The sequence below is a fragment of the Diabrotica undecimpunctata genome, chromosome 4 (assembly GCF_040954645.1).
Source record: "Diabrotica undecimpunctata isolate CICGRU chromosome 4, icDiaUnde3, whole genome shotgun sequence".
NCBI classification, from domain to species: domain Eukaryota; kingdom Metazoa; phylum Arthropoda; class Insecta; order Coleoptera; family Chrysomelidae; genus Diabrotica; species Diabrotica undecimpunctata.
In genome coordinates, this window is record NC_092806.1 from 63,047,014 (window position 1) to 63,072,263 (window position 25,250).

General features: G+C 31.2%; 1 protein-coding gene across 5 annotated transcripts in view; it reads right to left on the reverse strand.

The window, feature by feature from the left end:
- Nucleotides 1–1,132: 1,132 nt before the first annotated feature.
- LOC140439589 (uncharacterized) overlaps nt 1,133–25,250 on the reverse strand; it is a 124,464-nt gene continuing 100,346 nt past the window's right edge. For 3 of the 5 annotated variants that reach the window (XM_072529600.1, XM_072529601.1, XM_072529604.1), the window contains one exon: nt 1,133–8,159. In XM_072529600.1, the coding sequence (XP_072385701.1) occupies nt 8,094–8,159 (66 nt within the window). In that variant the 3' untranslated portion in view covers nt 1,133–8,093. Of the gene's footprint in view, nt 8,160–18,371; nt 18,426–22,311; nt 22,367–25,250 lie in introns of all 5 variants that reach the window. The other 2 variants (XM_072529603.1, XM_072529602.1) reach the window with 2 other exon arrangements.

Consider the following 25,250-nt stretch of genomic DNA (forward strand, 5'->3'; position numbering starts at 1 on the left):
CCTTGCTTCCTGCTTTATTATTTTCCCATCAATTTCGATTTTACTCCGTAGTGGAATATTTAGATGTTGTCATACTTTTGTTTTTTTTTCTGCTGATATAATCATATTGTTTTCTTGGCTGTTGTATTGAATATGTGTGTTAATCTTTGGAACTCGTCTTCTGTCTCGGCGATTAATGCGGTGTCGTCTGCATAACATAATATTTGGATTTCTTTGTTCTCCATTCTGTAACCATGACTTTTAAGTACTGCTTGTATTATTTGGTCCATTATTATATTAAAGAGAAGTGAGCTTAATGAGTCAACCTGTCTGACTCCGCTTTGTACTGGTATACACTGTGTTAGTTTACCATTTATCTTTGCCAGGATTCGATTATGGAAGTAGATTATTTTTACTTAATTCAGAAATCTCATTCCCTTTTCATTTGTTTCAAGTTTATAGTAGGTATACCACTATAAACTATATTATGTACGATGGTTGTACATAAACACACAAATTGGTCGAATTAATGGTTCAAGAATAACAACGAGAATTATAATAAAGTTAGGATAAGATAAACAGCCAGACAACCACCGGTAGTGAATTGTGGGCGACACATACATTCGACGTGCATTCGCCTTATTCGTGTCCTTGGAAGTATGTCAAAAAACCGACAAGTGGACTTATAGGCATATTTTCTATTCGGGTATTTGTTTATGCGTTCGAATAAAGCAAACAGTTGACGAATGTACCCTCCACACTTTGTCTTATGGGGTCGATTATTGTGCATAACGAATAACACAGCGAAATATATTGCCGCGATTAAAAACAAAGTGTCTTACTCATAACAATTACATTATTGACAGACGTACGAAACATAATTTGGTGCCTAATTAGAAACTAGAACACTGTAAAATAATTTTTTTAAAGATTGCATTGGATGAACTGCCTAGTCGGGCAATTATCGATGAAATCTATTTGGTGAATTTTTCGAAGATAAAAAATACTTACGTGTTGAACTACATACTGAACTGAAAGACGCGCTTATACCTGAACAAAAACTCAACTTTTTTACTGAAGTAGCGCAGTGACTTGAGTGCTGCATAGCTGTTAATTTTAATAAAATGTAATATGTGTGAATAAAGCGACTACAAAAGGTAATATGCAAAGTTTATTGTAATGAAATATAACTTAACATTAATACTTTTACTATCAATACAAACTAAAAAAAAAAACGGGAAAGTATAAATAGCACTTGTGAAAAAATGCCTTACAAATATATTAAAATATGACAATATTGAAAACAAATAAACTACGATATAAAATTACATTGGAGCCATTCTACACTAGCAGTGTCTTTAATGGTAATATAATATAAATGATTTTGTTTAAATTTTTATAATTTGCAGATACATTTGCACCAGATTTATTTTGTAATTAGTTTTTTTTCCATTTTTGAATAAGGACCAAACATTCCTAATACTTTTGCTTATTGAGATTTACTACACAATTATCGACTCTCACATAAATCGCCGCAGTACATAGTTGATGAGATAATCAGTATTTACGTCTATCTTTATATTTTGATTACACTAGGTACTTGTAAAGCATAGATGAGTTTCAGGTTTTTGCATAGTTATTCATGCGACACTCGGATGTTTTTGTGTTATATCGATACATTTTGTGTCAATTTCTCTTTCGGGTTTCTTTGTTTTTCCTGTTTTTCAAACCTCTATAATTCTTTTATGCCATTGCTTTCTCTTTATATCTCCTCCTTTAGACCCCATCTCAATACATTTTTTGATATACCACACTTTTATTCGTTGGTTTGTTAAAATTTTTGAATTGACCCATAATACTTCTGTCTTAGGTCTTTCCTTGTAGATAAGTTGGAGCCAGATACTATAGGAATAGCTTTCTAGTCTATTGTTTTGATGAGTAAATTTAGGGGTCTTGCTACTCTGTAGGTTTCCAAGTATATTTTTTTATTCTATGGCTCAGCTTCAATTTTGGCCGATTACGCTCCTAACCTCATTGTTACAGCATTGTCGTTGCCCTCTTTATATTTCCTATTTTTTTCTTGTGTGCTTCCTTTTTCCAATTCTTTACCTTATGGTTTCCCAAATCTTCCCTCAGCATCTTTAATCTTCCATCTTATTATAGGAGCAACCGATTCTGCCACGAAAGGTCTTTTATAAGACCATTCTTTATTAGTTTTCCATGCCCTTCCTAACTAAGTATTCAATTTATCATTTCGCTTGTGGTTCTAAAACTCCCAAAGATTGATTTGCTTGGTTTTTGCTTCTAGTCCTCTAGTAAATTATTAATCTCAGTATAGCAATATACTTTAAGCTAATTCATTTAAAATTCTGTGTAAAGTAACTTGTCTATCCTCAGCTGTTTGATTACAACTCTCATTATGAACAATCCCCAAATGGAATCCCCAAAAACCACTATTTTACTAACTACCACATATTACTAACCATAATTGGAGAAACTGACGGTGATATTTATAAATATAATATTCATTTATTTATCAGGGTTAGTTAGCAAAGTAACCTGGGGTGCTAGAAATCTCCAAAACAATGTATTTTTGAGAATAAAAGTAACAGAAAAAATAACAGAATTTTATAAAAGATATGGTAAGCAAATAATTATGTTTTTGACAAAAATATATATTTGTTTAATACGATTTAGGAATGACTCCAATGTTTGAATACACTTTCAAGTCTTTTATAAACTAAAAATAAATTAGAAATGTGACATATAACTAATAATAAGCGGTGAATATATTTTAATTACAATTATGCCCTTTTGTCAAATTTTTATCATAGTTTATATATGTCTACATAGTTTTAAAGATACAAATGTTATAAGTAGTAATTTTTTGCTTCACTTCAGATTTTAACATCTAATTTAATATTTTTGTATCTGGTAATTTATCGTTGTTTATATACCATAGACTACCATTTATATTCTCTTGAGAATAGCGAAATCTTTGTGTCAAATAAACATCGCTATTACTTATCAGTGATTATAGTGGTAGCTTTTGATTTTTGATCTACATTCTTTTGTTTATACTTATTTCCTGTTGGTCCTTGTTTTGGTTTCTTGACTTCTTCCATTTTTCCATTCATGTTTTCTTTAATATTTGTTCTTCCATTTTTTTCAGAGCTTATGCTTTAATCAACTGACTGTCTAGTGTCCATGTTTCCATGTCTTTTCATCAATTCAAATTTTTAACAATATTCATACTCTCTTTAGGTTCATATTCTGCGTGAAACATGTGCCATGTTCCTTGCAATTATATTTTTCTACTATTGTTTCGAAACGTAAATTTTTCCGAAAGTACCTTTGTAGTTGTTTACTACAAAACGAAAATAATAATATTTTAGGTATTCTAGGACTCGATAATTTGGAAAGAGCCCCAACAGAGTTCAGTTATTTTAAAACAGTAGGCATGTCATCATCATCATCATCTTTATCATCTTTGGCTCGATAATCCTCTGTGGATCCCGGCCAGCCCCACGGCAAAGCCCCACCAGAGCTTAAGAGCTCTTGTTAACGACAACGGTCAACGGGTCGTTTTTGACACCGTCCCGTCGGCCGTTGCTCAGTGTCTTTCAGGTTCTTATGAATGTTTGTTCACGCAACGGCAACCAACCCGTTGGTTAACTTTGCACCGTCTACGTATCCAGTCCCCCTCGACAAGACGTTCGACGGGCCGGTAACGTGAACCCTCAGTGAACCTTTTTAGTTTATGGAAGTGTGTTAACGGCGTTGGGCGAGCATCCGTTGTTTCAATAAATTTCTTCCTTTGTTGCCGCTAAAATATGGATTTTGATATGAAAATTTTAATAAGTGCGGTAGAAAATCGACCTGTGTTGTGGGGTAAAACCACGGAAAGCTATAAAAATAAACAGCTCATGTATTAATTTAATTTAATCAGCGTTTTAATTTATCATGTACTATTCCTAACAATTTGCGGAAAGTTTCTTGACCAATTCGGAAGTAATTGAAGAATTTTGTTTCGTCTTTTTTCAATTCTTCGTAAAGTGTATGGAAAGCACCATACTTTTCTCTTTCTAACAAAATAGGATGTATCCATATTTTTCTTTTACGCTTCTCCCGTTTCTTCTGCATTTTTTATACAAATAATACGCTAGTATAACTTTTTGCTTTGACGACAACATGATATAACATATATTGCGTGCACTTGTTACTTTAAAACTGACGATATTTCGGAGATTCCATACTGTCAACGGACGCATATCCCTTGAAATTTATGAACCGTCGACACGGGTACCCGTTTAGCATCGGACCGTTACCCGTTGAAAAAAACGTTCGTTAACATGAGCCCTAATCCTTTTGACACCGTCGTAGGTATATGGGATGAGTGAATACCTTAGAGGGAGTGAAAGCCGTATGGTCCAAATCTGGATAATATAAATGTAATATAGTATAAATCCCACTCGTTTAAAAAGTATTTGTTTTATACAAATATTATTTTCCTACATATTTTATAAGTTTCTTGAAACATTTGTGGGGACTTCAAATAATTCAGACTGTTTTTTCTTTCCGATAATTTTATTTTGGTATTACGTGTTTAAATATTTTGGTACTACTTGTAATCTATTAGATACTTCTAAACCTTTGTTGTAGTACAGTACAGGGAATTTTATACAAAAAATGAAGTAAAGCGTGATGATTATTTAAATTTTACAAAAGAGCTATTAATGATCTGCTATCGACTAGCAGGTATTGCTGAAATACCAAGCTTTTAAAGGTTTCTTCATATAGTATCTGCATTTTTCAACCAGTACTGAAGGCGAATATTTTGGTAGAAACGTTTGAGCTGAGTTTTTATGGATACAGTTTGATGGTAACATTTAAAAGCCCGATATACAGAAAGTGCCGAAATATTTTAATGTAATAAGGATATTTTAATAAAGCTTGTAAAAGATTATTATTTATTTTAAAATTTACGTATTTCCTTTACGTGTTTAAATTTGTAAGATTCTTAATGAAATTATTTTAATAAAGAAAATAATTAAAACTGTTTTCAAACTTTTTATATATTATATGTTTATCCACAGCAGTTAAATTGGTGACACGGCAAGGTGCTGCTCTAAAATGTACTAAATTGATATCTCCTTTTTGATATAGTTAACGAGAAACTATCTCATGCCACTTTTCGTGAATGACAATTTTTAAAATTGTTACTTAAACAAAAAACTACTAATTCTGGAATTCACTTTATTTTGTTTAGATGTAAATCAAAAATGCTTCCTAAGAAAGAAACACCTGTTTTAATTAGGGGAATTTAATATTGGTTTGATTAAAGTATTTCTATAACTGTTATAGTTTAAGTCAGTGATGCATTTATTTAGTAGAATTTACCCTAACCTAAAATATGAATCCATTTTTTATTCGAAGCCATGTACGGCTCTCTTGAAGGAGGTATTAGACGTTTTTATTTATACCTTTTTCCTAAAGTGAATTTCAAAATTTGCAACTATATTTTGTGACAGACACTTGCGGATACTCTATATATTATACAACACCAATTGATTCGAAACAAAACAAAAAATTTCAACACTTTCTGAAATTGTGTTATAGAAAATACAAATGTTTTGTATATTTTTTTTTTGGTCACATATTCTAGGTATCACAACACCAAAACTAACTTTTGTATTACGCTTATGCTTATGCACTTATGCTGCTATACACTTAGAGATATTACAATAAGTATAGTAGAAGTTTTTATTAAATCAGACAGACATCTACAGTAACCTAAGTAGATTAAAAAACTAATGGATAATTAAAAAACGAAAAAGTTTGAGGTTATATGAAATGAATATGTAGGTTAACATAAAATATGTTTGTATACAAATATATTTTGAAAATATTTTGGATATATCATACAATACCTGTAGTGGCCTTTTATTCTTATATTCTTGTTTTTCTAATGCACAATATCTTTACATTTAGCATTTTTATTGCCATTTTGACGTAAATTACCTAAGTAAGCAGTATATAATTTTCTTCTTCTAATCGCATTTAATTTACATTCTTTATATTTTATACAGGTAGTTTCTCTAATTCAAAAAATTTCCTCCTAAAGCGGTGTTTTTTTTCTAATTTCCTGAAAATTTTAGCTTCTGCTCCTCCAATACATGTATGTATTAGGAAAAGTAGGTAATTGGGGCTTCCTAAATAGCTGTCTATATATTTTTGTATGTATGCATAAATGATTTTATCATGTGATATTGATCCCCACAAAATAAATTTTTCAGCTCTGTCAATTATTGTTTTGTTCATCGAGTTTTAAACAATTCTTTTTTTTTACAAGAAGATTTTGTGTGATATTGTAGAATAAAGAATTATAAATTCTTTCTTCTTCATTTTAGGTTAGGACAGGCTCAAAACAAAATATTCTTTTTCAGATTTCGGTTAACAATCAATGTAAATTCTTCATAGTTCTTATTGGACAACTCTCAGCTTGTCATAACTATTTTAGTTAAAAAAAAGTAAGTTTTTACGGTGAATTTCAAATGGACTTAATTTTGCAAGGTTTCCCATATTTCCCGGCCAGTGAAAACTATGTAGGTAGTTATTCATATTTCGATGAGCTACCCCAGATTAAAAAAAAGAGGCTTCTAGCTGCAATGGAAGTCGAGGCAATATAAATTTTTCCTACGTGTTTCAATTTGAAGTTCCGATCTTAAAAAAAAACGGAGCTGAAACAGTTAGCCCTCCAATTTCCTATGTCGATCTTTAGAAAGTACCTTCGTTTCGAAGGGCTGTAAGTTTCGAAAAATTGGATGAATTTTATAGCTATAAGTTTTAATATAAAGCTTAGATTTTTATTCAAAATTTGTAAAAATTTTACTTCTTAATGTTTATAAACAATGGAGATATGATTTAAAAAAAATAGTCCATAACTTAGTTCCTATTGGTCATAGAAGGTTTTTTTTTAATGTGAGTTTTTTTACCAGCTATCAAATGGTTGTACGTACAAGTCTGTAGCTTGAAAAATATAGAAGTTATTACAACTGTTTATAAGTAAAAAACATACCCCTTTTTCAAACGTTTATTTTGTAAAAAATTTCCATGAAAACGCAATATGCATTTAACTTCTGAGATAGTTTAAGTCTTAAAGAATTCTTTGAAATTTGCTAAATGTGTATAGCATCATTAATAGAGCAAGTTCAATAGTTTAAATATTTAGCCTCAAGGATAAATAAATTAAATAACTTTTAAACTATTTGACCGATCGGGGGGAAATTTCGCACAAATTTAAAAGCCGGTAATTCCTCGATGTTTAAATGTATTAATAACATTTTATTTTGTTAATAAAAAAATTAATAAAATTTATAAATTAGTACAAAAAAACTGCTTTTTTGCAAATATCTCCGTAAATTATTTATTAATTTTAATTCAAAAAACGGGAAAATAAAGATATTCTTGATATAAAAAAATGATATAAATATTGTATATTTAAAATATAAGGGAAAAAGATAGACAAAAAATCAAATTGTGACCACAAATTATTGTTTAAAAAAACACAAGGTAGTACTTTTTCATCTATTCGTCATCTAGTAACCCACACCTATGACTTAAAAGCTTCAGATATATGCGAAAAAATTTGCCGTGAAATTGATGATTTTTGCATAACCAACTGGGTTAATTGTTAAGTTAACAGTACAGCTGTCATATTTTGAAACGCTGGGGTATTGACATACAAAATTGTCTTATTAGAGTACATATAATTTATCCTTGAAATATGAAATATTCTTCGGCATTTGTTTTGTAAGATTTAGAATTATATTTGTATATAATTCTTGTTCTATTTAGTTATGTAGATGTCTGTTCGTAAACGAACTGAAGTGTTAGTGAAAACTATTGTTAATTATAACTTTACAACAATATATTCTCTAAACTTTACGTTACTTCAAAAAGTGCATACTAAAAATGGTTTTAATGTATACTGGACATGCGATACTTTAGTTTTAGTGACAAAGTATTTTGTTTTAATTTATTTGAAAAGCGTTGTTCACGCTTGGTAAAAATTAAGTCCTTCATAACGATAAACACAACAACTATCTACGTATTTAGTGTTCCTGGTTCAAATTCTCGTCAGCGACTGAAACTTTGTCCGGCTGTGAAGGTATGGAATTCTAGCAAAACAGAAAAAATATTAAGGTGAGGCTAATAACTACATAATGTGTGATAAATATGGTAGTATACTTGTGTGTAAGGCAAGTTAAAAAATATAGCGATCTATTAAAAATAAAATTATAAATTAATAACAAGTAAATAATATGTAAACACTATTTCTATAATTTTTGAGACGGTTACATCATATTCAGACTAAAATCAATTCAAATCAATTTAAAAATTTCACCATAGTGTGTTCACCTGCATTTGTAATAATCATATTTGAAACTCGCTAAATTCATACAGGTGGGGTAATTTATTTTTTCTACAATCACTTAATACAAAACCAGTTATACTCGGTTCGCTATTCCCAGTCCGAACTGTCTAGTGAATTTAGTAATTATTTTTTTGCGAAGTTAGTTATTTTTTGATAGACTAAAAGTGGCTGGAAATTACTATACAACCAAGCACACGTAATCATAGCCAATATTAATAGTAAACAAACTAAATAGTAAATAAAATAGAACTTTGTGAATTACTGACAATAAATATTTATTTATCTGCACCATATAATAAATAGTTATGTTAAATTATAACAACTAAAATATATTTTTTAAATATATACTACCCAAAATTTGATGGGTTTAGTATACACTTCCACTATTTAGAATAATTCGTCTTTTTTTAAAGAAAGAGGTCTGTAATAGTGGGATACTTGAGCTATTAATACTGAGAAATAGGAATTGTTGTGTTGTAGGTTTCCGACAATGAATTTGTCAAAATATGCCCGAGCTAAGCGAATGGAGTATAATAAGGCCTGTCTCTTTATCGTTCTTCTTAGATAAAACCTGAAAAACCTGTTTCGTCGTTGATAACTGGGAAATACGCATTTAGACAAGGTAAAAGCTCGAGTTATTTCGGAAAAATATTCTCATGAGATTTTTTTACATAATCATTTCATGAGATACTCCAAAGTAAGGTTCAAGAGGTTGCCCATGCAAAAAGTGGTCTTAATTTATGTTAATAATTTTTTTTAAACAAATTGTAAAAATCAATTTTTTGGTTCGGACAAATCTTTTTTAGGCTTTTTTGAATCATTCTGAACAAAAAAGGTCTGTTCTAATCTTGCACTTATTGTTTTCGAGTTATAAACAATTTAAAACTGAAAAAAAACGAAAAATGACGATTTTCAAGGCTCAAAAAAACAAGTAAAAAATATTATTTTTGAATTTACCAAGCGCGTTAAGATCAAACATTCTTCTATCAGTTCTTGATGAAAATTTTGGATTTATTTTCTTTTATAACATTGTTTTTTACTCCAGTCGACAGAGACAAAAATACTAATGAGCCTCTAAAAATGATACGAACAGGCGGAATTAGGACGAGATTGCCAATTTTGGGACCTCAAAAAAGATGTAAAAAATTTTACTACTCCTACCCTCGGGCTTACCCCTAAAATCCTCTTCGTAGTAGTGGTTTTAGGGGGAATATTGATTTACCAAGAATCTGTACACCGTAGAAAAAAATTCAAAAAAGTAATTTAGCGGAGATAATTTTGAACAAAAATATTTACAGCACTTTTTCTCAGTTGAATAAACCGTTCTCCCAGAAACAACGCTTAAAATGACTGCCGATTTTGAATATCAATTCAATTCGGCGCGCGTGAAATCTGTTAAGCTGTTAAATAAATAAACATTTCGCGATTTTTACCATTTTTTACAATTCTCATAAGATTTATAAATTTTGTTACTTCCATTCACCGGTCAATATCGAATTTCCTTTGTTAAAACCTAATATTCAAAAGCTATAGCATAAAATTTCGATTTTGAGTCTTGCCGACAAATAAAAATCATTTAAAATATGCCCGAAAAACTCCAAATATAAACATTTAGATTTATCCTATCCTTCTTTTTTAGATTGCACAAGTACGTTTTGCAGAATACACAACTTCAGCTACAAATTATACCTAATGCCATCTTCGTGGTAGCATTTCCCGTGACGTGAGGTTATTTGTAAATTAAAAGTTTTTAAATTCAGCGCTTCTTAGGCATATTTCAAATGTCTCATATTTGTGCCAAAACTCAAAATTGAAATTCCATGTTATAGGTTTTGAAGATTAGGCTCTAATAATGAAAATTCTACAGCGACCGGTCAATGGAAGTAATCAATTTTATTGATCTCATGATCAATTGTAAAAAATGTCAAAAATCGCGCAACGCTTGTTTATTTAACAGCTTTATAGAAACTGACTTCGTTTGCAGCAAAATGAAAAAAAGCATACAAAAGCTGCACTGATTATCTTTAAAACCCATTTTAATATTTGTCAATAGGACACTCTAATAAAAAAATATCGAATTTTTACCGTCGAGTTGATACAAATTTTATTTAAAAAAATTGATTTTGTGCGCGTAATTGACATTTACAATCGCTGATCGCTTCAAGCGTTGTTTCTGAGAGAACGGTTCATTCTACACAAAAAATGCTAATAAACATTTTTGTTCAAAAATGACTCAGCTACATTTGTTGTTTGAAATATTTTTTTGAATGCCGTGCAGATTCTTGGTAAAAAACTAATTTTTAATTTTTAATTAAGCGCTTATATAAGACAAGATTTATGCTACAAATTTTTACTAGTTTGATTTCTCATTGCACAAATGAGCGATTTAATATCAATTAAGAAACAATGTCTTAAAATAAAATAATCCAAGGATTTTCATCGGGAACTTGAAGAAGTAGAGGTAGAAAGTTTGAACTTGAATTTAGGCACCTAATGCTTTTTTAAAAATAATATTTTTTACTTGTATTTTTGAACCTTGAAAATAGTAATTTTTCGTTTTTTTTTAGTTTTAAATTGTTTATAACTCGAAAAAATTAAACTTGAGAGAAAAATTATAACAGAGCTCTTTTGTTCAGAATAATCCAAAAAACCTAAAAAAAAATGTTCGGACCGAAGAAATTTATGTTTACGATTTGTTTAAAAAAAATGTTAAATAAATTAGGACCACTTTTCGCATGTGCGACCTCTTAAACTTTATTCAGGTGTATCTCATGAAAGAGATTATGCAAAAAAATCTCATGGGAATATTTTTTGCACGAACCAGAGCTTTTTGCTTTGTCTAATAAATGAATTGACATACTGAAAATTCATACAGGGATTAAAGATTATTCTGATTTGCCAGTTTAACTCGTTTAAACACAAAAAACTTAAAACTATACACGGTGATTTCTCTAGAGCACTTCTTGAGATCAGTAGTACCGCATAGTTCAATTTCATGCGAGAAAAATCAAAGAAATTATAAGAGAAGTAATTTGACTTATTCATAACATGCTGTAACGAAAAGAACATTTGCAAATATTGGATAGATTTTACTGCATATTTTTTAAAAAAGTCAACAAAATTATACTGTTTTATGCAAAACCCCTGTTATATAAATAATAATCAAAGATCATGTAAGCATTAATTCGTAATATTTATCACATATCAATTTTTATATACCTGTTATCTAAATCACAGGTATCTGTTACTTTAGAATTCTTGACATGCAAATGATTTTGAGAAAAACCATTATTTTAATAACGTATGACTCATTACGGGCTCATTACATTATTGACTCATTACATTATTATACGGGCCTGCGTAGCGCAAGCAATAGGATGCTTGCCTCGCATGCCGGTGGTCCGGAGTTCGAATCCTACCGCCGGCAAGAACAACTAGACATTTTTAAAAATGTCTATAGGCCCCAGGTCGACTCAGCCTGAATAAAATGAGTACCTTGGGTAAAACCAGGGGTAATAATAGGCGGATGAAGCGTAGCACTGGCCATGTTACCTTCCTTGTATACCGTAGGCCCTAGATATAGCAGACTACCCTGCTATACTCCCAAAGCCGCGAGCGGTATAAAACGGGAGACTATTATTATTATGACTCATTATTTTGACAAGCAATTTGACGTGAACTTGACGTTGGATTCTCTATTGGCACACCAATAAAACAATCATTGAAACTTGTTGTTACATTCGATTCGTAAGAGCGTTGGGAAATTTTGTGAACTAAAGTGATGATGTCGAAATGAAAATTGTATTATTTAACAAAGAAAATGCATTTTCCAAGGTGCATTTCGAAGTGATGAAAAATGATTGAAAATTTGTAATTCATAAATAATTGATTGAAATGAGTTCAATATTACCTAATTCGTTAGATGATGTGCCTTTTAATAGTCAGCAAAACTCATGGTTTTTATATGACGGCCGTCCGGCCCACGTTAGCAGGAATGTACGAAACTTTCTTGATAATAACTACGAAGACCACTGGATTGGAAGTTGACCAGCAAGGTCGCCGGATTTTAATCCTTGCGATTATTGTGTTTAGGGATACATAAAAGCATTTATTTATTCCATTCCGATACAAAATCGTGCACAACTGTAGCTAAAGATACAAGATGGTTGCAACGAATTTAGAAATAACTTTGGAATTTTTGCAAGAATTCGGCTTTGACTAAGCAAAAGAACAAATTTCTGCATAGAGACTAATGGTCATAAAAATCGAGCATCTTTTTAACTATCTACTTTTGATACTTGTTTTTTTGTGTTAGTTTCCTTCCATCGTAATAAATAGTTTGTTTTTAAAACTCTTTAAATTTTAATTTTTGTTTCAATTTGTTTTTTTGTTTCTTTTCCCAAACTTTTTTTACAAATTGTATGCCGCATTTATTGAAACAAAAGATAATTTATAAAATTAATTAAGGTACCTATCAATTTAACTTGCATAACTTAAAAAACAAAAAAAATTCAAATCTTGTACCTTTAGTACTAGAATACCTGAAAATTTAATAGTATTCTATAACGAATGCTTAAAAGTTCAAGACTAAAAAGTTATACGGTAAAATAACCGTTGACATACCCAAAACCGATGCCTATGACCGGTACTATTCTCTGTTCACAAATTGTTAAGAGCACGAAATATGCCTCAAACTCATAAAACGGTCGTAAATCATAGGCGTTCCTAAGGTGTTTATTCATTAAATAATAATATAATGTTTTAATACTGTTATATATAATATTGATAATATTTTAATACTAATATATTTAGCAAAAAAACAATTAAAACTTTCACGACTAATGTTGGTTATTATATTATATTAATAAAAATAAGAATTTAACCTTTAACAATTTTGTAAATAAGAATACCTTATCTCTTTGGATATTTCAATACTAGGGCCCATAAGAAAGGGCCATCTTCTACTATGATGAAACGTGGGTAAACTCAGGTCATACTCTAAAAAAAATTTGGTCAGATAAAAATATATTAAGCTCCAGGCAAGCCTTTATGGAAGGTTGGTCTACTGGTATCTCCCCACCTTCTGGTAAAGGCAGTAGATTAATAATTTCTCACATTGGCAGTGAAAAAGGATTTGTTAAGCATGGTTTGTTGGAATTTCATTCCAAAAGCACAAAAGACTATCACGAGGAGATGACAGCTGATGTTTTCGAAGAGTATTTTGAGCAAATGATTGAACACATACCACCAAATTTAATTATAGTATTAGATAATGCACCTTATCATTCACGACTAGTAGAAAGACTTCTAATGAATGCGTGGAAGAAACAGGATATTCTTGACTGGCTGCGGAATAAGTATCTGCCTTACGAAGATGGAATGGTAAAAGCAGAACTTTTAAAAATTGCCCGGCAACACAAATCTAAGTTCAAGAAATACGTAGTTCACAAAATGGCGGAAAGGAGAAACATCACAGTCTTTAGACTTCCACCCTACCACTGCGAAATAAATCCAATTGAACTCATTTGGGCACAAATGAAAAGTTATGTGGCTAGAAAAAATACGTCATATAAAATACAAGCTCTACGTGAATTGTTATACGAGTCTTTATAACATATTACAAAACAAAACTGGAAAGATGCAGTAAGACATGTAATAGAAGAAGAACAAAAAATGTAGGATCTTGATAACATAATTGATGCTACCGTAGAGATTATTAACCTAATTATTAACCCTCAAGACGACTCGGATTCCGAAGTTGATCCTATTTATTTTGAATTTGAATAGTTTTCTAATCTTAATTATATAAGGTAAGTAATAGTAGTTGTAATCGTAAGGTATTAAAGGGGAAAGGCACAAAATGTCGCCTGTCAAAATCTTCAATGTGTTTTAAATGTATCCATTTTTTTTCAAATCCTGAGAAAACTAAAAAGCATTTTTGAAAAATTTAAAGGCAGAATGACATATTTTTTAGAATAAATAAAAAGTTTCTTTTGCATGCAATATTTTCAATTAAAAATTATACTATATTTTCTCTTTTATTTTCACCCCTGCTACATAATATTAAAATAAATATTGTAGAAGTTTTCAGGGACTTTCTGCCCTGAGTAATAATGTAATCTTTTATTCTGCGTTTAAATTTTTCAAAAATATTTATTAGTTTTCTCCGGATTCGAAAGTAATGGATACATTTAAAACACATTGGAAATTTTGCCAGGCGACATTTGGCGCCTTTTTCCTTAATTAAATAAATGTATCTTTTACAAATGGCAAGAAACTTTATATTTTTGAATAAAATAAATAAGTTTTATTAAAAAATACAATTTACATAAGTACAATTTAAAAAATATATTTATTTAGTTCAAATAAATGTTTCAATCATATACTCTACGACACTGGTCGTTCATTTCTAACCATTCTAAATACCCCCGTAATGGCCGTAATAGGATTATAAGGTATTGTATTCCTTCAGATATAAGGTGGTTTAGTCAAAAACGTCTTAAACCGTCAGTTTTAGGTTGGTTTTTACTATTATATCGTATTACTTATCCTCTCTGTATTTCAGTTTTCTAATTAGGGTTAAACTTGTAGTGAGCTATCAACAAATTGTGAACCGTGTATAGAAATTCGCAATTAATGGAATCGATTTAACTCTAGGTGATAAAAATAATCGTACCAGTTTTGGTTTTTCTAACTATAGGTTACTGTATGCACCTTAAAAAAAAAAAAACAAGGCGCTATCTTCGAAGAGCTCTAGCTCCCTTAGGAAGCATTTTCAAGCTAGGTGAATTGGGTTAAATTATCTTAAAAATTATCTGAGGAATCTCCAGTCTTCGTTTGTCAGGAGAGTTTCTGGACACCCTGTATAGGTATATAGTACGTTAAAATTATTGTGAGATTTCACATTACGGGTTGAATTTGTGATTGAGCACATTATTTTAGAAAATAATTATAAAAAGCGCTAGGACACGTCAATTTTTAACTTCAAATGTGCGCTTTTTAATCATAAATTATTTGAATTTACAGGATGGTTCCCGCAATTCAAGCATAGTCCATAATCTTTATTTGTAATAAAAGATCCTGTATATTTTGGATATAATGGATGAGAATAGACTCCCAAAAATTGCCCTAGAAAATAACCCGCCCGGTTCAAGACCTCTAGGAAGACCACCTAAAAGATGGAGGGATAGTTGGCAATCTACCTCCCACGAAATTAACCAGACGCAGCTTCAAAATTAAACAGATCGAAAGATCTCCAAGAAGTAGAAGAAGAAAAAGAATAAAAAAATTAAATCTAATTATTAAAATGCTTCGACGTAAATTAACTGAAATAGATATTATTATTAGGATACAGTACTCTGCAGATTCAGATATAACGATAATAGCCACTGCAATAGAAGCGTCAAACGATATTAGTAAACAAATAATTCTTGCTGCAGAAGATACTGACACAATCGTGCTACTTCCTGCCCTCACTCCATCGGATATTACAGTTTGCCTCATAAAACTTACTCGGCAAAATAAACCGGAAGATAAAAGAAATAATAAATTAGACTTACTCACAATCAATTTAATTTAACTATCCAGACGACCGGTTTCGTTTTCTACAATATGCAAAGCATCTTCAGGTCTCGATACAAAGTTAAATAAATGATGCCGGTACTCTATTAATTGATGGTTGAAAGAACATGGTTCAAACTATCCTGTATGAACCATGTGAGCAAGAGTACCTTTTAGTACTAGAATGACTAAAAATTTAATAATCTAGCATCACAAATGCTTAAAAGGTAAAGACAAACAAATTATGCGTTAAAATAACCGTTGACCTACCAAAAACGGACGCCTATGATTGGTACTAGAAATTAGCAATTTATGAAATCGATTCAACTCTGGAGGGTAAACATTCGTACCAGTTTTCGTTTTTCTAAATAGACGCGTTCTGGAGGTATTAAAAAAAAACTAATTACACAGCGCCATCTTCAAAGAGCTTGAGCTCCCTTAGGAAGCATTTTCGGACTAGTTGAATTGGGTTAAAGTTATCTGACGAATTCAGGGTTTTCGTTTGTCAGGTGAGTTTCTGTAAACCCTGTATAATATAAATTAACTACGAGCTTATTTATCTTCCAGTAAAAATTAGATCAATTGGAAATAGTGTGACCATAATTTCCTAGCTCGAATTATATTTGTGTAAGCATCTAGATACAAAGGTATAAGTTACGAGGTACAACGCAATGGCCTTTTTGATGAATAATTTTAGTTTTATTTGTTAGCTTATAAATTGGGGTTGAACTCTTGGAGTTCGTAATCTAACAGAATATTTACCTCAACAAAGATTAAGTTAATTTGAAGTTACGACTATTTTACTTTATTTTGCAGCTATAAATAAATTATTCACTTCACCACTTTGAATTATTTCACATCGTCGATCGAGAAGTTCGGACATATGGATTACTAATTTATACAAAGGACAAAAATTTTTATTGCATGAGTAATTTCCAAACTATGTATATATATATATATATATATATATATATATATATATATATATATATATATATATATATATATATATATCTATATATTTAAACCTAGAGCTAAGATTAATACTATTATAAAAATTAATATTAAACTCACCAGTCTTCCGAGTTGAACCGCGTCGATATCCATTGGGCCGAGCTTTCGACATCCCCTCTGATGTCTTCTTCAGGGCTTCCGACGTCTCAGTCTCCCGAGCCCCCAGATACTACTACACTCACTAGTCACTGCACTACTACAGTAGTGCAGTGACTAGTGAGTGTGGTACAGTACATACTGTAAGTACTGTAGTAGTGCAGTGACTAGTGAGTGTAGTAGTATCTGGGGGCTCGGGAGACTGTGACCTCGGAAGCCCTGAAGAAGACATCAGAGAGGATGTCGAAAGCTGGGCCCAATGGATATCGACGCGGTTCAACCCGGAAGACTGGTGCGTTTAATATTAATTTTTATAATAGTATTAATCTTATCTCTAGGTTTAATTGTACTAACCGCGGAAATCTTTCCTAACACATATATATATATATATATATATATATATATATATATATATATATATATATATATATATATATATTATATATATATTATATATATATATATATATTATATATATATATATATATATATATATATATATATATATATATATCTATAAAAGCCAGTGTTGTTATCAATTTCTGGACTGTAGAACTAATTTCTTCAATGTAATAGATTTCTATTTATTGACAGAACACTGCTTACGTCAATCGTTGGTTGTAGTTTCACAAGTGAAGCCTTACCCAGAAATTGTGAAACTCATGAACAGTTCCACAGTTACCACAGACGACGGTAATAATAAAAAAAATTTAAGCAATAGTTTTAATAAAGTTTATAAACTAAAAAAATTATAAATAAATAGTTTTAATTATTAAGTGATTGCAGAAAAAATGTGTGAAGTATCATTGTCGAATAATTAAATTATTCTTGAACAATAATAATATATTCACAATACACACATTGTAAATGCATGATTAACTATAATTATTTTAAGAGGCGAATGGTTCTTTAGAGAGTGCTTGGTTACCATCTTTAAAAATTTTTTTAAGAAAACAAAAATTAATGTGAAAACATGGAAGAAAGAAGAAACTTAGTAGAATGGTGTGTGTTCGTAGCAAATGTTTTATTTCGAGTTAAATTCCCAACTTCTTAGCAAATCTATAAATAATTAAGAAACACTCCGTATGTAGCATTTCAGAAACTACGCATTACGAATGTCTAAATGACTCACTTCCATAAATATTTTATACGACTTCAGCATACTTGAGGGGTGGAAAAACAGTTTCAGTGAAAGTGAAAACTTTAACTGTTAAAACTTAGAAATACGACACAACTTTTACGTGCTGAATACAAGTTGGTTCGGTTAAATCGATAGTGTACCTACGTGTTTCTGTAATTTCTACCAAGCATGCAATTAGAAGCTGTAGTAGGGTCTACTCTAGAATAAAAAAAAAACAAATGAAATAGAGAAGTATTGTTTCAAATGTTGTTAGCAGTTGTTAGATAAACGGTTGTTAAAATTAAATGAATTAGTTAAGACATGAAAATTTAACGCTTTTGTTAAATGTATTGTTAGTGTAGTTAACTTAAATACTCATACTACGAGGTATGCTATAAAAGTTTTACGACAGACAGATACAAATAAATATTTATCCACAAAAATAGATTTATTGGTTTTAAAAATACTCTCCCTCAATAGAAATATACATTTATTCGAAAACTTACGAATAAAAATTGTTGGAGTATAAAAAAATCATAGTTCTGATTTTTAATGAACTAAAACGTTAATATGAAAAAATCATTTGAAAAATTGTTGTACGAACTACAGAAAATAAAGCTAGATAGAGACCGACATGACAAATTGTTGTATGAACTACAGAAAATGAAGCTAGATGAAAAAGATCTCTCATCATTATCAACTTTGGTTCGACAATCCTCTGTGGATCCTGGTCTTCTCTAAGATTACTGGCCATTCTGTTCGATTTCTGGCAGCGTGTTGTCATCTTCTGATCTCTAGTATCCATAAGTCGCTCTCAACTCCATCTAACCACCAATACAAACAAACCAACATGTACTTGGTTTTGTCTTCATTGATGAATATACCGACCTGTTTAGCAGCAGTTTTCAAGTCTAGGAAATATTGCTCATCTCGCTTGCTACGCCTTTTTATGTATGTCATCAGCGTATGCTCAGATTTGTATTGATCAATTGTAAACAGTACCGCCGTCTCTAATTTGTGTGTCTCTGACTGCCTTTTCGAAGGCAATGTTAAATAAGAATACAAGCCAGCGTATCCCCTTGTTTGAGTCTATCGTCTATCGACAAATAGGTGATGGGTTTCAATGTTAAATTCTAATAAGAAGATCTCTACACAATTAAAAACCTTTAGTGCAACCAAGAAGCAACCTCAAAATATTCCAACCACACTACTTAACCCTTTCAGTCACTGTGTCGTCAATTGACGACACAAGAATTTTAACTTCGTTTAAGTAAATATTACAGTTAGTCACAATTTTGTCAATTGACAACATCAAAAACGGGCCCTATTTTATTAAAAAATATGCTAATATTCCTACCAAAAGTCATTACCTTACAAAAGAGTACCATAAGTGGGAATAGTTTGGAATTATTAACAAAATATATTTCATTACACTAAAAAAAGCGTGACCGAAAGGGATAAAGCGTCCGTTTACAAAAAGGTGTCCCACAAGGCTGTCATGTCTCCACTGCTCATTAACTTGCACTCTGAATGCATATTTAAACAAGCACTAGACGGCGACGAAATTGATATAAAAACAAACTGTAAATATATTGGCAATATGAGGTATGCAGACGATACAGTTCTGATAGCAGAAAAAATGGAAGACTTACAAAATATACTTGACAGTTAATGCAAGTTACTTGAGTTAATAATGCAAGTGAATCAATGGTACTCACAATAAATCTTCCAAAACCTAAAGTAATGGTGATTAGCAAAAAAGATGAAAATTGTCGCATTGACCTAGTTTACAAATTCAGATACTTAGAGCAGTACTACATGATAAGTGGGATCCAGATATAGAAATAAAAACACGAATGAACAGGCTAGGAACATGTGTAATAAATGGAAGCAAATTATCTATAACCGAAAACTAAGCTTATATATCTGAATTAGAGTTATTAAATGCTACGTTTGGTAAGTCCGTCTATGGAGTTAAAGGCTTTTTCTTCTTCTTCTTCTTTTTATATCGACATGACTCTGTTTTTCAATGTGCCTCCAGTAAGTTGTCGATCCATCGTTTTCGTGGTCTTCCTACTGATCGTGTTCCTATTGGGGAACCATCTCTTGCCGTCTTTACTACTCTATTTGTTGTCATTCTACTCTTTTATTTCTTACCCAGTTCTTGATGTTCTCCACCTTGCATCTACGTCGTATATCTGTACTTTTAGCTCTGTCCCATAGTGTCTTACCATCAATTTTTCTAAGTGTTTTCATCTCTGCTGTTTCTAACATCCTCTTTGTCCTCTCTGTCAGGTCATGTTTCTGCAGCCTATGTCATTATTTGTCTGATGACTTGTTTGTAAATTCTGCGTTTCATTTCTTTCCCGATATTTTTATTTTTCCATATTGTTTCATTCAGGCCTGCGGCTCTGTTTGCTCTATTCACTTGATCTTCCACTTCGGTTTCGAGCTTTACGTAGCTAGATAATGTGATGCCTAGATATTTAAACTCCATCACTTGTTCTATTATCTGACCTTCCAGCTCCAATTTACATCTTAGTAAATTTGCTGTTGTAACCACGCATTTTGTCTTTTTTGGGGAAATTAACATGTTAAATTTTCTGGCGGTCATATTAACTTGGTGCAGCATACGTTGTAAATCATCTTCACTTTTAGAGAGTAGTATTGCGTCGTCTGTATAGCAGATTATTTTAAGTTGTTTTTCTCCCATTTGATATCCTTTTTTTGTTCTTACTTTTTTTATTATTTCGTCCATAATCAGGTTGAACAATAGAGGACTCAGGGAATCTCCCTGTCTTATCCCATTGCCAGCTTCAATAGGGTCAGTTAGTTCTTCTTCTACTTTAGTAGAGTTAAAGGCTGGACTCTAAAATTAAATACCAAAGGCTAGAAGCCTTTGAAATGTGGCTTTATTGCAGAATGCTCTGAATATCATGGACACATGGAACAAATTTAGAATCGAAAAGTATTAAACACCATAAATAGAGAGTAAGAACTTATAACAACGATTAAATAAAGAAAGACCTCGTACCTGTGCCACATAATGAGAAATGACAAGTAGAACCTGTTACGAATAATAATTGGGAATATAGAGGGTTGAAGAGGAGTAGGCAGAAGAGCCATGTCATGGCTTTACAATATCAGAACTTGGACGAGCATGAACGTTCAACAGTTACTACGAGTGGCGCAGAATAGAAAACATTTTGATGTAGTGATCGCAAACCTTCAGTAATTGGAGTGCACCAGAAGAAGATAAGTCTTCATCATTTTTAGCGCTTAAGTATATTATTTAAAAGTTCTTTATTTTCTTTGATATATTTTATTGTGTCTTCATTCGTCTTTTGATTCACCAAGAGCTTGTAGAATAGCTCTCTTTTTATATTTTCATGTGTTTATTTTAGAGTGTCATTATGCTCATTCTGTTGATATTAAAGTTATATGTATGTTCTTGCATCTGTAGACTTGCTATTAAATCATCGTCTCGTTACCGATTTTCATTACCATGCATTTTAATTTCTCTTCGTTAATTTTAAATCCTGTTTTTTCAGTATTTTCTTATCTGCTAATTATATTAATTAATATATTTGCCAGCACACATTGGAAGTATTAGTGTTTTAATTTATACATCGTTATTTGACTATACATACTGCTCTCGGTTTTCGAACGCTACCATAAGATAGGTGCTCTTCGTGTCTCACTCAACTGTCTGTTGCCAAAGTTTCAGAGGTTTGCCCAGTTCGATCTTAAGCCTTTTAAAGACATTTTAAATAAATAATTTGGGGTTTTTGACTGGAATTGATAATTACATAAATGTCGTTTAAAAGAGCCCTAACGTGCTATTACCTGGAGTACTACGGGCTAAATAATTATATTTAAAATAATTTGAAAGACTTCAGATAATCGAGTTTTTTCGAGAAACCACGGTTTCGTTTCAAGATCACAGTATCACCTGGTTATTACTTGGTAAATTACCCACCCCTATTGCATTCAACTGTAACACTAGAAATTGTTAAATGTTAAAATATTTCAAAATGTTATGGTTAGTTTTCGAAAACTTCATCATGCCATCATACCGTTATTAGAGAAATGATTCGGATGATACCTTAATGAATGATATTTTGATGAAATCAATAGAATCTATATAGATACTCTGGTTCCTAAAAATAAAAACTACATTAACAAAAAAAAAATATTAAATAAGGCTATAAACAATAGTTTGTTAGAAGAATATGATAAGACGTTATATAATTGCTTTATTTACAAAAGTACGTTATTCGCAAGGTTTATCCCACGGAAATGGATGAAATATAAAAAATGTAATAGGTTGAGTTTACTAGATATTTGTTGCTATTGTTTATTTTATTGTAGCTTTCGATTACATGTCTCTCCTATTTTATGCGTTCTCTTTGATGTGCTGGTTGCAGTCATGTAAGATCTATTATAAAATTTAATTCCACGATAGACTTATCTTACACTTTATTAAACTGGTGTACACTTCGAGTACTATCTATAAAAGAGAATTTCAACAATATTATGTTAGACTTGAACAATCTTTTAATACTTAGTCTATGATCTAAGATCTAATATTATATTAAAAGGATTGTATTCCCTTTTTTTCTTCATTAAATGCGGGAATTATTATAAAAGTGTTATTCAAAACATCTATATATTTTTCAATGTTTTCTTCTGTTAGTCATACTTTTTGTCACACATTTATTTCATAATAAGATACATAAATCGGTAAGATAGTTTCGAAACAAATTCATTTTCATTTTAAACTGATACATGTTACGGATTACTCAGATCTCAGCTGTATTATTCGTTTATTGTATTTTTGTTTATTGTACTACTTATTCGAAACCACTTGATTCATTTGTCTTTTTAATCTTATCTATATTCATATATATTCAACATTTTATATATATTCCTCATTGTTCCCCATTTGTACTAGTTTAATATCTTTCCTTTCTTATATAATGCATAAGTTTAATATCCTCTCTTTAATTGTTGATTTTATTTCCCTGCATCACTACGTATTGAGTTTTATGGATATTTATTTCTAACGCTATTCCTCAAATTCGATGAATTTCGAGTAGTCTATGTTGTAGGAAAAATGTTTCTGATTAGGATTCTGTACGGATTCTTGTTCAAAAATGCCCCCTTTAAATAAATCTGAAGGGTGCCTGGTAAAATTTTTGGGTAGAAATTTGTTTGGTGTAAAACTTACTGAGGTCGCTGGTTAAATGATTAGAATAATAACGAAAAAAATGCAATATTTTGATTGTGAATAAATTAGCAATTAATTGAAAAATCACGAAAATACCTGGCGTACCTCATTAATGTTATCTGTACAAAGAAAAACATTACCGTTTCAGTATGGTGTATTATTTGCTGCTAGAGGAGTAAAATAGTGGCAGAACCCCTTGGTGAGTAGAAAACTGACGTCAACGAGCCGAGGAACAAAAGGACGGTCGCGTCTCCGATAAACTGGAGATGTTTAGAGTCCGATATCTCGTTTTGATCTGCGTTCCCTTGGTATGCGATAGGCACAGACCCTCTGACCACTCTTCTTAGGTGGTCAGTAGGTTAGTGGGCAAAGAGCGAGCGAGGGTGTATGCGAGGAGGATGGATGTAAATATACATGGGAATGGGAGAGAAATAACGATAGTAGAGTGGCAGAGAGAATGGGCGAATGATAGCAGAAAGGCAAGGTGGATGAAGGAGCTTATTCCCGATCTAAGGTTGTGGTGGATATGTAAGTTCAGAAAACTAGACTACTTCCTGACGCAGTTTCTGAACCGGACATGTTAATTTTGGCACTTTCACAAATATAATAGGCAAATCTGCTTTTAACTGCCAGAGATGGGCAATTCGAGAGGCAAATGGGTTTCGGGCTGGATGAAAGAAACATTGCAAACATAATGTTGAGAGGAGAGAAAGAATAAAGAGAAGTTATGGCCTAACGTCTAAAACATTTTCTGATTTACTGTAATAGGTATGGTTATTTATAAGTTTTTAGTTTTTTATTTTAGTTGTTCATTGAGTGGCAAGACCACATCTCTGGAACAGTAGTTAAGGTTTTGACCGAAACACGGTTAATCCGGTTCTACCCTGGGGTCTTCTGGCCTAGTATCCTACTCGGCCGAACGATGCCAGGAGGTCTTGTTCCGTGACGTAGATGTCCAAAGAGGATTTTCTTCACCGTTGCCTGTCAGAATTCAATGGATACCTTTTTAGGTTCTTACTGGAATCTGGCAATACGGCAATTAAAAAAAAAAAGGTTAGTGGGGCAAGTGCATCCCCATAAATCAACGCTATTGTATTGCACTTTTGAAAGATGATAATTTAAATAAATGGTTCACAGAAATTTTATTTTTGGTAGTGTTTTCTCTGACTTCGAGGCAGTTAACAAATAACTCGAAGACAAGTCTGACAATGAGAATTTACTGAATAGAAGAAAAATAATATACTGTAATCTTTTATATCATTAAACAAGATCATATTATAATACAGTACTTAATAAAAATATTAACTGTAAAATATGTAAATAACTACTAAAAACTTTCCCAGACAAAATTGTTTAAACAATTTTTTTAATCAAATTCCAAAAATCCCTTTTTTGCTCCAGAAAATATTGTTTTAGTTTTTTATTTTTCTAAATAGTTTAGTTTTCTAAATAAAAAAGGTCATTTTTCCCTAAAATTGTCAGTTTTCGAGTTATAAGCGATTTAGAATCTGAAAAATACGAAAATATGCATTTTCAGGGCTTGAACTCATATTAAAATTATTATTTCTGAAGTTGCCAAGCGCCCAAATTGAAATTTAAACAGTTTGAAGATTTTGAAGAGCAATCAGAGCTTATTTTAATTTATACTGTTGTTTTTTAATTGTGAATTATGCGCGTCCACTCGATTATTATTTAAGCTGCGTTACATGATGCGTCTCTGTCGCACTTATACATATTATACGTACTTACGTGAAACAATCTCAACAAATATTGGCATTTATTTAATAACATTTTGTAATTTTAATATTAAAGTA